We start from the raw sequence: 16715 nt of genomic DNA on the forward strand, positions 1-16715 counted from the left end.
GTGACCATGGGGATGCTGCAACAGTCAGAACTGTGAAAAACGGTCAAGACATTTTTTTCCAGTGCCACTGTAACTTCAAATGGTCATTAAACGAATGGTTGTAAGTGGAGGACTAACTATACAATGAGATATAAAGTGAGAATGGGGGACAGGCACAATGTTCAAACATGAGGCCAATCGTTTTCAACACACGAGGGCAAAAAGTAGAAGGACTGCTTTATCAGATTGGGAGATGACATGTAATTGGGCAAGGTCACTACTACAAGATAGAAATAAAATTCAAAATGATCTTGCTATGTTAAATAAGCAGTTTGGAAACAATAGAATGAAATTTGACAGAAACAGATGCAAAGTTCATTACTTAGGATGTAGAAATTATTCATAGGTGTAGAATGGATAACAGTTTGGGATGGCAGAGTATGACTTAGGAATTTTAGACATCAGCAGATATACCATACCCAAATCACAGGAATAAGAGCAGTATGTGAATATCAATATATCAGACTTAATATTGAATGTTGTATACAGTTTCAGGCACCAATTATTTTTTAAAAATCAGACTCATTAAAAGAGACTCAAAGAATTCACAAGGAGATATTTAGATGGGAATATAATTGTCCTTTCAAGTAGCTGACAGGATTTTATTCAGATGAAACCTGTTCTCTACACAGAACATGAAATAATGGATTTAAATATAGGAAGCAAGTCCCAATTGAATTTTGCAGAAAATTACTTAACAATTTACAGTGGCATCTATTACCTAATTTCTGATTCTATGAAAATTAAAAATAAGAACAAAAATCAAAATCTTATATAGATGTCCTGAAGAGTTAACTGCTTGTATAATTGCAGCATTGCTATCCTTGCCCGCTTTTGCTTTATATTCTTTTTTCAATTCATTGTGAGCCATCAATAAAAAGCCAATCTCTTTTAAAGCCTCTTTCAGAACCTCCCAATGTTGCCTAAAAGAGGATCATAAAAAGCAGGCTTGTAGAATCAAATTCCTGTTATCAAGGACCTGATTGTCACAACTGTTGCAGGAACATACAACACTTTTAAGGTCTCTGCCCTCTATCCATTCGCATGCCTTTCTCAGCATTTCCTTCCAGTATATTCTCCTATCAAGATGGAAGACAATTATCCCAGGCCAGACTTAAAAGTAGGGGATGGGGGAATGGGTGGGCAGAATCCAAAAAGACTATGATTGCATGATTGAAGCCACATTCCATACATTATGTGTTGCATATAAAAAGTTCTGTAGTCAGAACTTTTCTGATTGCCCTCTTTAAATGCCACTTCATGTAAATTATAACAGCACTGAAAGCATTAATTTTAATTTCAGATCTTCCTCTCCTTTTCTCTCCTATGCATGACAAGACTTCGCTACCATCTGGGCAAAGAGGAAACAAACAAACAAATAAAATCCCTTGTGATTGCAGTATTTCTACAATGCCAAACGAAGGGATTATGCCAGGAATTAATATTTTAAACTCTCCAACCAGTGTTTCTGACTCAGAGATATTTTGGTCAGTAAATCATACTACTGTCTTCTTTAGGATTCTGGCTTTACCAAGTGAAAACTTGATTTTTAATAGGTCAGAAAAAGAAAGTTGGGTTGCTTTTAATAAGGCCAATATAAAGTGCAGAGCGTGTTTTTTTTTTCCCCACAATTATTCTTTCTTCAGTTATCTGTTCCAAACTTTGTTTTCTTTCAGACCGGCTGAGCAAAGCCTCTATGCTTCCTTGCCCTATTTCCAGCCTCCCCTAATTCCTGCCAATTTATCCCATATTAAAACTTCTTTAACGAAGAATGAAGAATCAAGCACCTGCTATGCAAATGGCAGCAAATCCTTCCCTTCTGAGGGAAGTGGGGGGAGAGCCAAGAGGAAGAAGGGAGCAAGAAAGCCGAGGGCATTCATCTGCTGGGAGACTGTTCATATGTAAACAGGTTTGGGGCCTTGACAGATTGCTAAATGCTACCCAAGAAATTCTGATATTAACCTGAAGTAAAGTTATGCAGATCCCCAATCACCCTACTCCCCCTTTAAATGTCCACTTCACAATTATTTACTACACAGAGGCTGCTTTTTTTCTGAGCATAAATTTCTCATTTAAAAGTTTCAGCTTAATATGTTTTCTCCAAAAGGAAGGTTTGGGGGGGGGGGCAAACATATGAGAAGATCAGAGTGTTTATTGGTCATCTTGCCATTTGGAAAATAAACGTGCTCAGTACCATAGTTCCTTTTTCTTCTCTCTTTCTTCTCTCTGTCTTTATTTTGAAGCAACCCTATTTTGGCCTTACTTTATAATGATTCCTTTCTTCCTTCCCTCCCTCCCTCCTTCCTTCCTTCCTTCCTTGTTTTCTTTCTTATTCTTTTCTTGTTTCATAATTATTTCCAACAAGTAGACCAATAGTGAAACTTGGTCTTAAAACTCTACAACTTACAGAAAAGAAACTAGGCCAAGCATCAATAAATGTCTATTCATTTTATCACATTTTTATTCTCTTTCTCTTCCATCTTCCCCACAATTTTCCCTGGCCTGATTCTCTTGGATAACATGGGTTAGCACTGTTGAAACTTTAAAAAAACAAAACAAAGTAGTCCTTTTTTCTTTCCATCTCTCACATGGCCAGGCATTGAATTGCAATCCTATCTCAGGCTTAATCCCATCAGACAGTCTCCTTGGAGGATCCTCTTGGCTAGCTCTTTTTATCCCTGGACTGGAGACTTCTTCAGCTCAATGCAACTGTGTGTCTATGTTTGTGTTTGTGGTTGTTTCCTTTGTTGTTGTTTTGCAGAGTATATTATTTTCGTATTTCTAGACACTGCATTATGGCAGTGTATGCGGTGACTAAAATATAGCTGGATCTACAAATACCGCTCATTCTATCTTTAAAGTCTCTTTTTAAATGGCCTCATTTGTCATTTGGGAATTGGAGTGGGGGAGGTGAGATACTTTTACACTGTCCTGCGTTAAGATCATTTATTTTCAACTGCTGAGAGCATGACTGACAATGAAACTGCTACTCTGGCTCAGATATTGTTTGGGTTGAAAATGTATTGTTTAGGCGGCTCATAAAAGAAATAAGTTAAATACCCTGGTATCCCCCATTAACTTCCCCCTCTTCTAACACAGACTTTGATAACCATAAAATCCATGGTGGAATGGGAATATTGTTACAGGGGACAAAACCCAGCCAATGGTTATCACTTGCTGCAGAGTTCTCCACTTTTCTGTTCTTCAAAACAAAAGGTGCCACCAAGGAAAAGAGACTTTGAACATTCTAACTTTCTCTCTAGGTCTATCAGATAGATCAAAGCAGCAACAATGGGGAAATATTATCATTATCCTTTACCTCCCCCCACCACAAAAAAAATTGCTTGGAAAAAGTAGGAGAAAAATCACCAAGAAGTTATGGTAAAAACTTAAGATGCGACAGCAGTGGCTTTCTTTACACATGCTGTGAGTGTTTGAATAAGAACAATGCCCCAGCACTGTAACACGCCAAAAGAATGACAGACAAAGGATTTAAAGGGAAAGGTTTGGTTAGAATACAAGGCAAGTGAAACTGAAAGGAAGCAAAGGGGGGGGAAACCCCATTTACAATGGAACAATGCATGTACTAATCGCTTTGATATATTATACAAGCCCAAAGACCCAAAACATTGTGTAATTATTTATAAATGACTTCTCCACTCTTGTATATAATACCAGTGAAAGAATAAAACTGCAGGCTACTCTCTAAACTATTTCTAAATAGACCTGCCTCAAAAGGACAGAGAAGTGTTTGAAACAAAATAATTAATGGTTGATTTTATGGTTGTCTCATTAAAACATTTTAATTGCTGCAAGAAAAATACATTACGTTCATAGGCAACCATGATTTAGTTAAGTTCTAAAATGTGTATAAAATAAGATAAAGGAAATACTGAACTATTGTTACCTCATTTCTGATTTCTTAATGCAGTTAAGAAATGCAAAAAAATGCAAAAGACTAGAAGATGGTTTTGCTGTAAATTTGGCAAATTTGCCACTTGGCTTGAATTATTATTTTACATAGTGCATATAAATGACTGAGAGAAGGAAAGGTTAACTCTGTTTTAAGAACAACTTCCAGAGACTAGCATAACATTTCAAGTGCCTTCAAACACTATGTATTATCTGGAATGAAAATTTCCTCAATGAAATTGACTTTGAATTTGCATTTCTGTCACTTAGTTGAAAAGTAATTTGAAAAATTATATTTGTGCTCATCCTTAAAAATGGAACAACTCTGGCCAGATTTATGGGTGGTGTCCATCTCAGTAGACATATCATATGAGCATCTTTCTCAGAAGATGGTACCATTTCAGTTGAAAGAAAGCAACCGATTTAGAGATGTCAGCAGACTATAGTGGAAGCTGCAAGTCTACTGTAGCAACAAAAGAAGAAGAATTGATTCCTTGTGTAGCTAGGTACTGAACTGTTGGAAATATAGCCACCTATTTACTTATCACTGCTTAAGTCAATATGGACATTTCACCAGTCCACTCATATCATGGAAGATGATACAATACAAACCGAATGACAAATTCAGGTAGCAAGAAGAGTTTCCAAAAAGCGATCAGTCCTTCATAAGTGAATATCATTTATTATATGCAGCCTGGTCTTCAGGAACATACCTTTTATGGGGAATTTAGCCACATGCTTTGGAAAAGAGAAGGTCTGATGAACTGCATGAAACAGCCTTTAGCTTTCTGAATGATCCTATCCAAGAGTCTCCATCTCTCTACGGGGTCATGCAGCCACTCAACTGTACAGTGATTCGGACATGCTTTCTGCAAAAGGACCCTGAAGTTTCTGGTTCACTTGGACAATTCTCAGTGGATTTGGAAAACAGTGTACAAGGTATCCAGCAATATGAAGGAACAGCTTCTTAAAATGCACTATCAAGAAGCAAAGAAAGGTTTAAGTTGTTATTAAAAAAACATCTTGAGCAATGTTTTTGTTTAACTAATATCCATTTGATCATTTCCTCACTTACATTTCCTGGATTTAGAACCAGATTGTTCCCTAAATTTATTTGGCTATTGAGTATTCTGAAATTAATCCCACAGTACAATGTATAAAACGACTTACTAATGGGCATGTTTTAGAATCACTTTCAAAATCTGTGAGGCTTGGAATGGGAATACAGAATAAAAAAAATGCATGGATTGAAAAGGCCTTTTTGTCAGAATTGTTTGAAAAATGATTTTGGTTACCTGACTGAAAAAAGGAGGAAAGTATTATGTATTCTGCTCTTAATTATGAATTATGAAAGCATAAGATTCTAAAGAAAATATTTCCCATCCAAAAGTAAACACTAATCCTCACACAAAATGAAAAAACAGAATTACTGAAAGGGAGGGCCCCTTAAGAGAATATCTACTTTAATTTCTCCTATTCATCCCTTTTAAAGTGTACTAGTTAAAAATTAAAAGTTAATTTCCTCCAAAAATGTAAAGCTTATTTCTGAATAAATATTCATTATGTTGTATATGAGCACATTCCTACATCAGTTTTGGGTAGGAGATTCTGGACAATTTTACATCAAATTAAATCTTGAGCACTATAAAGCAAGGGATGTGATAGATAGATAGATGTCGAGAGAGGGGGAGGGAGAGGGGGAGGACCGGAGGAAGAGAGAGAGAGAGAGAGAGAGAGAGAATAAATTAAGCATTATATAAACTGTTGTGAACTAGATAAGCATATGAGAGCAATTTATTCAAATTCAGAGAACAGAGAACTTTAAAATTTTATTAGGTCCTCATAGTAGGAAAAGTAGGAAAAAAAGAATGAAAATTATTTATGTGATCATTTATTAATACTTAATGAAGGACACTTTAAAAATATACCATTGTATTTTCTGCAATCCACTTAAACAATAGAACTGATTGTACAGGTATATTAGTTTAAACTCTTCTGCCAAGACAATCAATTCTAGAAAAAAATTCAACAGAGATAGTCCTTGATTAGTGATTGCAATCAGGACCAATCAACTCTGTTGTTAAGCAAAGCATTCACTAAATAAAACTGAAATTGTGCTTACAATCTTACTTCAGCTTACCTTTGCTTTACAGACCTGTGAAGATCATAAATGTGAGGATTGGTCATGCAATTACCTTTTTATTACTATCGTAACTGCAAATGTTCACTAAACAAGACAATCACTAAATGAATACTACCTTTAATTGTTTCACACAAAAAAGCTTCTGGAGTTTGTCGATTATTAGCATTAGGATGTTACAAAAATATCTGGGCATGGCTTCCGGTGGATCTGTGCGCGCGATGGCGGCTACTTTGTAGCCGTCCTCCTGAGTAAGTGTTTGAATCGCTATGAACAGCGGACATCAGCTGTTCAGCGGTTCAAAAATCCCCTCCCAGGCAAAGGGGGGGGGGTAGAGAGGTGTCTGAATAGTGGTAGAGCCTCTTATGCACCCCCAAAGTTTTTTTTGGGGGGGTGAAAAGAGTGCTCCCACGGAGTTCAGACTGTCTCCGCTTCCCAGCTGCTTTTGTCCCTAGGGACAAAACAAGCCACTGCAACCACTTCCGCGATTAAAGTTAACTGGTGAGTTTTTTTTAGAAGCGGACAGAGCTGAGTAGAGGATTTAGTTTTTGCTTTCTTGGATTTTATTTGGATTTTAAGTTCAAAGATTTATTTTTACTTTTATATTCCCTCTTTTTATTTTTTTTTTCCTTTGTTGAAAGGGAAAGTAAAATGGTGATCGGCAAGCCTTTTGGTGTTTTTTTTTTTCGGAAGGTAGAATGGCGACCGGTAGGCTTTTTGGGGTTTCTTTTTTCCCTTTCCCTTTTCCTTTTTTTTTTTGTTTTTTTTTTTAATGATTGGAATGGAGTGTTAGTATTATTATTTTTGTACTTTTTTGGTTTGTTTTTTGTACTGTTTGTATTTTTTAAAAAATGGAATGGATTTTTTCTATTTAATTATTCTTTTTTCTTTCTCTCTTTTCTTTTTTTTTTTGAACTCCTTTTTTTTATTATAATGATCTCCTCTTGAAGGATTTTTTTTTTTTGATTTTATGGAGTTAACTTCTTTTTTTCCTTTGTTTAATTTTTGCAATTTCTAAGAAGGAGTAAAGATTTTTTTAAGATGGCTCCAAAGCGTCCAGTAATCCCTACAGCTTCTAAAGTGGCTTCTTCTTCGGTGTCATCATCAGCGCAACAACCTAAATTAATAGCCTCATCTTCTTCTTTGCCACAGTCAACAATGGTGAAGGATTTGCAAGATATGATGGGAGATGTTATACTTCAAATTAGGGGAGAAATGAAAGAGATTCTAGAGGAAAACAATAAGACTGTGAGGCAAGAGATAGTTTTGGCTTTAAAAGGAGTTGCCTCTGTTCTTGAAAAGTTGAATTCTCGCGTAGAAGAAGTAGTAGAAAAAGTGGAATTGATGGAGGAAAAATTTGAAAGTATGGAAAAAGAGATGAAAAATTTTCAAGATGAGATTCTTATGCTTCAATATAAACAAATGGAATATGCTTTAAGAATCAGAGGTTTGCGTGAGTCTGTGCAAGGAGATCTGAGAGAGATGGTTGCAAAGGACTTTGCTGTGATTTTGAATAGAGAAAAAGAGGAAATACTTAGTGAAATTGAACAGACATTTAGAGTTAACTCTGTGGTGGCAGAGCAAAATAATTTGCCAAGAGATGTAATTTACTTTGGGAAAAGATCCCTGCGCAATGAAATTATACAAGCTTTTTATAAGAAGAGGTTTCAAATTGCTTCACAAAATGTTATAATTTTAAAGGAGATCCCATCTAAAATTTTAAGAAGAAGAAAGGAGTTTGCTTTTTTAGCAGACGAACTTAAAAAGAGACAAATTTTGTTTAGATGGGATGTTCCGACTGGAATGATGGTGAATTACCTGGGGATATGTTATAGTCTTAATACTGTTTCCAAAGCAAAAGACTTTTATACTTCGGTCCTGGGGGTATGTTCATCGCCACCTATCACGTTTAAAGCTTTGGAAGATAAAAAGCAGAATTGCAATCTGAAGTGCTTACACTTATGAAAATTGGGAAACTTCAGTTTGAGGGGCCTCAACAAGTAGAGATGGAGGAGCAGAAGACAACTGGTGTAACATACAATTGTAAAGAAAAGGATCAACAGAAGAAGGTCAAGGAAGTTTCACAAGTATTGGTTCCTGAATCTGCGGGAGAAGTAGGATTTATAAACTCTTTGGAGCAACCTTTAAGGACAGAATTGCAGTGTGAAGAGCCTATATTAATTAAAAATGGGAAATTTCAGTTTGAGGGACCTCAACAAGTTGAGATGAAAGAGCAGAGGACAACTTGTGCAACATATAAACGTAAAGAGAAAGTCCAACAGAAGAAGGAGGTTAAGGAAGCCTCACAAGTATTGGTTCCTGAGTTTGTGGGAGAACAAGGACTTACAAATTTTTGGGAGCTACCTTTAAGGGCAGATTTTAAAGTACTTCTTTCGAGATTTATGGACAAGAGAGACTGATAAGGATTGTGTTTACAGTGGATGGAACTGGCTATTGGAGAGAAGATTATGGAGATCGAATGAAAATTTTAGATAAGAAGTTTAAGTTTAAGTATTTAGTTTAAGTATTTAGAAGACTATTGAGATTGCGGGAGAACTAAGATTTACAAACTTTTTGGAATTACCTTTAAGAGGTTTATGGATAAGAGAAGGAATGTGTTTACTGTGGAGGAATTTGTTATTGGTAAAGATTTAAACAGGTATAAGGGAATTTTAATGTTTTAAGTTATGTTTATGGGATCTATTATTATTATTATTTTTTAGAGAAGCTAATTTGTTTAATTAAACGTATTTAGATTTGTTTAGGATTTATATGTTTTTTAAGTTTTTTCTTTTCTTGATAGGAGAGAAGATTATGGAGATTGAACGAAAACTTTAGATAAGAAGTTTAAATATAAGTATTTAGTTTAACTATTCAAAAGAGTATCCAGTCTTAATGGTATAATGAATGTTTATATGCTTATTTTTGTGCTCTAGAGTAAAGAAAGAGGGAGATTAGATCTTATATTGTAGGTATGGATATTTAAAGAAAGTAATGTTTAAATTTGTGTTTTGGGGATTCTATATAGAATGATAGATAATAATATAAGTACAATACTAGAAAATGTTTAAAGTATATTATAATGTGTGTTTAATGTTTGCAACTATTATGTTTTAGAGAAGATAATTTGTTTAATTTAAGGTATTTAGATTTGTTTAGGATTTATATGTGTTTTAAGTTTTTTTCTATTTTTTATTTTTTTTCTTGGAAAATTTTAATTAAGCCTGTACTCAGCTCTGGGAAGGTTGAGGGAGGGTATGGGAGGTTTGGGGAAGATGGGGGAGGGTACGGGAGGGTGGGGGTTTGGGGAAGGGATTTGTTTTGTAAAATTTAAAAACTTTCAATAAAAAAAAATATCTGGGCATGAGAACTTTATTTTTTTTAAAAAAAAAAAGAAAATAAATAGTTGAGCTTACTCCATAACAAAGCTTACTTTAAAATAAGTCAGTCTAGGCCATTCTTATTTGTATATTATTTGTACCAATACCTATTTATCAAAACAGTAAATAAAAATAATTTTGTTGCAATGGAAATAACGCCTTCAAAATTTTATTCAGAGAAACAGAAATCCAAGCCATGAAGCCATTCTCTTTAAAATGTTTTCAAGTCAAATGTCTAATCTTGATTTTTGAAAAGTCAATGAATTTTCTACAACTGACTTCGACTGAAGGAAGTCCAAAAAGCCTAAGAACGATCTTTGCTGGCAAAACAATTTATTCACAAAATAAGTACACTGCTTGCTATGGACCCCATCTGAATTATTCATTTAGCACTTCTTTGTTTGCTAATGAATCCATCTTCATTCTTTCAGAGTATGTACAATTCATAAGTATTCACTAAATAGATGCTCCAAATAAATTGCATACATGGCATACTTTGGCAAAAAAATATATTAATTAATCTGAAGATGGTGTGCTTCATACCAGGCAATAGGTTCATGCTTTTTATTTTTCTGTTTCAGATCTGACTGGATGAAAATAAAAATTGATTTAAATAAATGTCCGAAGCGTAAATGACAAAGTTTGCTAAAAGCTATACTTGAAAATAAACATATGTACAACTATAGATAATAGATTATTAGAAAAAAAAATATAGAATCATTTTGAACTAGTTGGCCCGCAGTGGGAAAAGCTGTGAAAGTTACTTTTCTACTTCAAATATAATAAAAATGTGACATAACTGAAAGTGGAAGTCCAGAAACTTACAACATTACAGAATTTCCCCATTTATAAAATAAAAAGTGGTCTCCTCATAAAAGCTTGACTGAGTCACTGATTGTCTGATTAATTGATTGCATTTCTCTCACAATATTTCTGAGGCAACTCAAGGTGGCACACAGGAAGACAACAATCCTGAGGGGCAGTTTTGGCTGAGATGGGTAAGCCTGAAAACATTGGCCAGTTCCATGGTGACATGAAAACTTGAATCTGGTCTATATCCAATGTATAAGGGAAAAAGATAGTACTGTTCATTATTATTACAAAATTATCATTTACATTATTTCTTTATAAGACAAAACCTTAATTACAAATTAGAGGGATTATGAAACCATGTTTTATAATACTTATTTACAACATGCATTTTATAACACCTAAAGTATTTAAAACACTTTCATATTCTACTTCTCTACTGATGGTTCTACCAGGATCTTTTCCCGCAAGAAAAAGAAGCCAATTAAACAAAGTCAAGATGTGTTGAAAGGCTATGGGATGCTAACAGATGATAGACAGCATAGACAATGGAAGCTGGGAGAGGGAAGCAATGTAAGGGAGAATCTGGAAGAAAGTCATCTGACTGGCATCCTGGAAGGAAACAACATTGGTAACTGGTCTCAATTTCAGAATATTATATGAAGGAGAATTTACTATTGAGCACTTCGGAAAAACCTTGCCTAGACTTGCCCAAGCAGTCTCTGAGAATCATACATGATTGAACTGAAGGGGGGAGGGAAGGATGGGATGTAACGCCCACTGTCTTTTGTAGACCTAAGGAAAAAGTATTCAAAAGTCCTTTGAGTCAAGCTCCACTCCTGATGATTCCATAAACATATCCATATTATATTCTGATAACAATGTCAAAGTGGTTTCCCTTTGCCTTCTTCCAAAACGCTTGTTCGATTTTAATTTCCCAATGTAAGCCTATAAACAGGTGGGCTTAGTGGTGCCATCTAGCTCCTTAGTGGTAAAAACTAATTGATCACAACAGAACTTTTTAGTTTTAGGATGCAGCATTTCAGAAGGTAATAGCAAATCACTTCTGTGTTGTTATCAAACCAAACCAAACCCTACAAGACTTTTGATGGTTTTAAGAGCGGTTAAAAAAACTGAGCTTTTCCTGATGGCATTTTAGTGATGCTTTTCTACTGTGCCATCTCCCCCCCCCCCTTTCTTTCTATTTTTGTTATTTTTCTAGTTACACTCTGCTGGTTGTTAATTTTATTATATGAGTGCCTATCATTCTAAACCAATATATAAATGTTGACTGAGTCACTGGGAGTCAGGTGTGCTGTTTCTTCTGTTCCGTAACTTTCAAAAGAATACTGAGACGCTCCACCACGCAAAACAAATACTTTCATCAAATAAAATAACTGTAGTATTTGATCAAGCAAAGTTATACTGCCTGCTTTCCAAATAGAACTTGGCGGTGGGGTGAAACTATTATCCCAAGCCAACTTCGACAAAACGGTTTTTAATCTCTTACACTTGATTTACAAATCCAAATACTTCGCCGTGTTTTAACCCCAAGCACCTTTTAATTCGGCAATGCGGAAAATATACCTCCGAACCATATATTGCAAACAGCAAAATAAAGGAAGTGTACAGAACCCCGAAAGAGGATAAATCCACATCATTACTAAAAAAAAATAATAATAATAATTCTCCATAGGCAAGGAGGATGGATAGAAAAGAAGGTGTGCTTGTTTGTTTTATTCTAGAGTTTTGAACTATGCAAAAAGTAAGCGCTTATGGTCTCAACCGAAAATAAGCCGTAGTAACGTGGGAGGTTTTTTTTCTTCTTCTTTTCGTGCAAAACTAAGAGCCCTCCCGGCTATTCTTGAAAGTTTCCTAAAGACAAGTCAAGGTACATTTCTCGCCAAATGGGAATTAAGACGCGCCGCATTTCAGAGGCGCTAATTAGAAATCCACCCCCTCCCGTCCGCTGCATCTATCGCGGCAGGTAGAAGAGAATGACAGGAACGCGATGCCCCCTTTGACACTATTATGATCACGATTATTTATTCCTCATTCTATTCAACCGGCAGGGTCGAGTTCCCCCGGCCGGCGACGTGGCTTTTGTATTTCCTGATGCCTTCAGCTCGATCACGTCGTGCTTCATTCACCGAGGCTCAGCAAAGAGCCTTCCCCCCAAAAGGAATCAAATCAAATCGAAGACAAAAAAAAAAAGGGGGGGGGAGACCCGAAAAAACCAAGCGGGCGCCCTCGCTGCCCCCCGCCCTCCCCAATCCCCGTTTGGCGCAAGGTTGAATGGCCGGTAATGCTCTCTTTCGAGCGGGAGGGGCCGGCTCGCCAGGGCTCCTTTGGGGGGGGGCTTGTGCCTCCGGCCCGAAGGCTAATCACTTTGTTCCTCCCTCCTTCTCCTCCTTCCTCTTTTAATAGACTAATGAAGCTCAAAGGAGGAGGCTTAGCCTAGTGAGAGCTCACGTGGCTCGCCGCCCGTGCGCGCTCGCCATTGGGTCGCCATAATTATAGGCACACTCCCGGGAGAGAACGGAATCCTCGGCACATAAATTATGCAAACGAAGGAAAGTGCAGCACGGGGCAGACCTGATGCCTTGATTCATTCATGCCGCCAGAGCTCGCGGGGAGGGGGGGGGGGAATCGCGCAAAAGAAGGAGAAGAGAGGGGGGGAGAGCGGCGGAGCGGGCGAGGTGGGGGTGGGGGCGGCGAGGGGTGAGATTCTATTGTTTTACAGGGTATATAAGATATCTGAGGCCAGTCGTGTGCCAAACTCGCTGCTCGCGCGACTTGATAGCGGCCGAGATCCCTCCGCAGACAAGGGCTGTCGCGTGTCTTCTCCTCTCGCTTTCAGCAGAAGTCCGGGTTTGCTAAGTCTCCAAATTAACGTTTGGAACCTGGGCGGGCGGGCGAGCGAGCGAGCGAGCGTCCTATGCGTGCACCGCCGCCTTGAGCGCGCTTGAAGTGAGTATAAGCCAGAAACGCAGGCAGGAAAGCAATTGCTAGCTGGCTTCTTAGATACATTAGGGCGCTGAGATAGGGAAAGGTTGCAATTCGGTTGGCTTACACTGAAAAATAGATACACTTGGACTGCCAATCATTCTTGAGCGGAGACGATCCTAGTACAAAAACTCTGTTTGGTTCTAAGTTTAAATTACGGACTTCGTTTTTTGGAAAGTTTTATCAACTGCTGTCCCAGTTTGCTTATCTTAGAAACTTGTTTTAACAAGTATTCTTTTTTTTCCCTTCGTTTAAAAAATATTTCCCCATTTCCATTGTTCCTCATTTTTCAGTTTTCTCCCGTTTCATCTTCAGCTGAAATCCTTCTTCACCAACCTGGTGGCTTCCAAACCTGTCTGTGCCTTCTGGTTGTGGGTGATGGGAGTTGTGTCGTCACATTTTCTGAGTATACAGAACAGCCTTACAGCCACTCACTCCACCTTTTACCTCTTCTTCTTACAGGATGTCCTCTGCTTTGGAGACCAGCTACTCTGACCTTGACAACAGCAGTGACGTGTCCTTTTGTGTCACAGATGATGAAGGGAGCCTCGGGGGCCTGCAGATCCCTTCCCTGGCTTTTCCCAAACACGTTGCCTCCCCAGAGCCTGGCTCCCAGAGGTGCGAAGAAGAGAAAGAACGGGGGAAGAGGCGAAGGGGACGCACCAAGGTCAAGAACGAAGCTGTCCTTCACACCATCAAAAAGACCAGGCGGGTCAAAGCCAACGACAGGGAACGGAATCGAATGCATAATCTCAATGCGGCCCTGGATGAGCTCCGGAGCGTCCTGCCCACTTTTCCAGACGATACTAAGTTGACTAAGATTGAGACCCTGCGCTTTGCCTACAACTACATCTGGGCCCTTTCGGAAACCCTGCGGCTGGCTGATCAGTGCCGTCAGAAAGCCCCCAAAGAGACGGTGCTGCCTGGTTTCTTGGGTTCCACCGATCCAGCCAGCCCTGGCAGTGATGCTGGATCCTGGATTTCCACAGCATCCCCTGCCACCTCTTCTCTCTCTGCCTGCACTTCAAGTCCCAGCAGCCCAGCCACCTCTGAAGACTATTGTTATGGGCCGGGTGACAGCCTCTTCTCCTTCCACAGCCTGCCCAAAGACTTGCTGCAGAATACAGCTTGTTTTGTGCAGTACCATTAGAAGGCAGAAGGCAACGGCGACCAAGGGTATTTGTCTCCCAGAAGCAAAAGTTCCCAAGCAGCCATTGCTTGTTCTGGGGACTTGGTCCAGCTGGGTTTTTCTTTAGGTACAACAAGCAGACTGGGGGAATTGTACCTTGATTTCTGAAATATGAAAAGTCCTGTATTTTCCCATCCTAAAAATCAAGAGTGAACAACACTGGAGGTGTGTGCATATATTGTACATCAAGATAGGGAGGCTGTGATAAAGCAGTGTTTAGGCTGGCCTATAACCTAGCCTTTCGAACACACCTCCCCCTGGCTGCTATAGAAGCAGGCTTTAGCCCGGAGTATAGCTTTATTTCACTCCCCTCTCTTTTTAAAGATTTTTCTTCTACCACTCCATCCCTTTTGCACTTTTCTACATTTCACAGATCGCCTTTTTGTTTCTTTCCTTTTCAGTCCTGAGCTCTTGGGGGCATCAATATGATTTAGAAAAGGTGTGGGGGGGGGAGAGGCCGGGAAGGACAGATTTGCTGCTACAGACAAGGTGAAAAGTCAATTTTACAATTTGTAGGACTCTAATGAAGAAAAATGAGCATGAAAATTTGGTTTGAACGCCCTGACAATGCAGTGAAAGGGCTTAGAGGAGGCGGATTCAGCTGGGTGCATGGGCCTCCTGCTAGGGACTTAGCGTGCCAAATGCCCAATAGACCCCTAAGGCTCAGGATGCAGTTTTGCCTCTCCCAGGCAAAGCTCTGAATCCCAAGATGATCAGTCCTGAAAGAAGGCAAACTAGAAACTAGGATCATCTGTTGTGGCTCTTGACTTCCACTGCTGTCTTGTACTTGAGAAGAACCAGAGATGGGGCATTCACCGACTGGCTCCAATGCTAGTTTAATTTATTCAAAAGCTTTCGTTCATATGAAAAATGTATTTTTGTAAATAAAGAGCTTTATTCTTATGATATACATTATCTTAAAATCAGATGCTGTATTTTTTTTTAAAAAAAGATGTAAATAAACATCTTTAACATTTGTAACTTCTGTGCCTCTTCATTATTTTTTCTTTCTCTTCCCTCCCACAGCTTCTACTTTCTTAAAATGTGTTTCTGTTTAGAAAAAGAGGAGATGCATTCTATTAATGAACTGAGACATTGCATAGTGGCCTAAAGGCATGATAACAAAAATTTGAAAAGCACTTACCTCTGACCAGTCTTGACTTTATAGAATTCTCCTGCATCACCTAAACTTTAAACCCAAGTAGAGACCATTAATGCTCACAAGAAAGCAAATTAAAATTGTTAGCCACAGTTTAGCTCTCAGCATGAGAGTACTTGTGGGGATGCACACTTTAAAAAGAGAGAGAGTTCTTTTGGTGGCAAAAAAAAAATATCAGCTGGCAACAGATTTTCAAAGAAAAAGGGATTAAAAGGATCAATAAAAACTGACAATTATGTAGAAAGAGGAAAGTGACAGGTGGGTGCCTAGAGCATTGAGGTTGAAGGCTTTATATTTTTGCCCTTTTAGAAGCGACACTAAAGCTTTCTTAAAGATTTCAAGCTTTTAATCCTTTACATTTTTTAAAAAAATGGCTTGAGTTTGAATAGTTAAACAACAAACATTCCCATTTCACATGACTCAGAATGTTGTTTGTTCTTTTTTTATTATTGCAAAGTCTTGATAAAAGTGTTAAGAGAGGCATTCCTAGTTTTATTTTAACAGCCAATATTGTATAATTTTGCAAAATGCATCAAAAACATTGAAACTTTACAGTTCTTTAGGGAACATTAAACTGAGAATTACCAGCGGTCACATTTATGAATGATCTAGAATATATAAATCTGGGCCATAATAGCAAAGGATGAGGGGTATCGTTCCCTGTGATCTTTTATTAGCTTTGTATCACTCTTAAGGCCCTTTCCCTTATCTCCTTTTGTTCCTCCTTTTAGTCAAAATTTAGCTTGTAGCTAAGTTATACATGGCAGAAATATGTAATAATAATAATAATAAAGTTGGAAGGGAACTTGGAGGTCATCTAGTCCAACCCCTTGCTCAGGCAGGAAACCCTATACCATTTCAGACAAATGGCTGTCCAGTCTCTTCTTAAAAACTTCCAGTGTTGGAGCATTCACCACTTCTGGAGGCAGGTTGTTCCACTGGTTAATTGTTCTAACTGTCAGGAAATTTCTCCTTAGTTCTAGGTTGCTTCTCTCCTTGATTAGTTTCCACCTGTTGCTTCTTGTCCTGCCTTCAGGTGCTTTCGAGAATAGCTTGACTCCCTCTTCTTTGTGGCAGCCC

General features: G+C 38.0%; 1 protein-coding gene across 1 annotated transcript; it reads left to right on the forward strand.

The window, feature by feature from the left end:
- The first annotated feature begins 13049 nt into the window (after nucleotides 1-13049).
- NEUROG1 (neurogenin 1) lies at nucleotides 13050-15370 on the forward strand. Its single transcript, XM_039334844.1, has 2 exons — nucleotides 13050-13251; nucleotides 13750-15370. Exon 2 carries the CDS (start codon nucleotides 13751-13753, stop codon nucleotides 14435-14437), a length of 687 nt encoding a protein of 228 aa, XP_039190778.1. The 5' UTR covers nucleotides 13050-13251; nucleotide 13750; the 3' UTR covers nucleotides 14438-15370.
- The last annotated feature ends 1345 nt before the right edge of the window (nucleotides 15371-16715 follow it).

The sequence above is a fragment of the Crotalus tigris genome, unplaced genomic scaffold, assembly GCF_016545835.1.
Source record: "Crotalus tigris isolate CLP2741 ecotype Arizona unplaced genomic scaffold, ASM1654583v1 scf7180000017638.2057652, whole genome shotgun sequence".
Taxonomy (NCBI): Eukaryota; Metazoa; Chordata; class Lepidosauria; order Squamata; family Viperidae; genus Crotalus; species Crotalus tigris.

What these genes read in the sequence shown, in the direction of transcription:
- NEUROG1 (XM_039334844.1), top strand. Translation starts at nt 13,751, where the DNA reads ATGTCCTCTGCTTTGGAGACCAGCTACTCTGACCTTGACAACAGCAGT.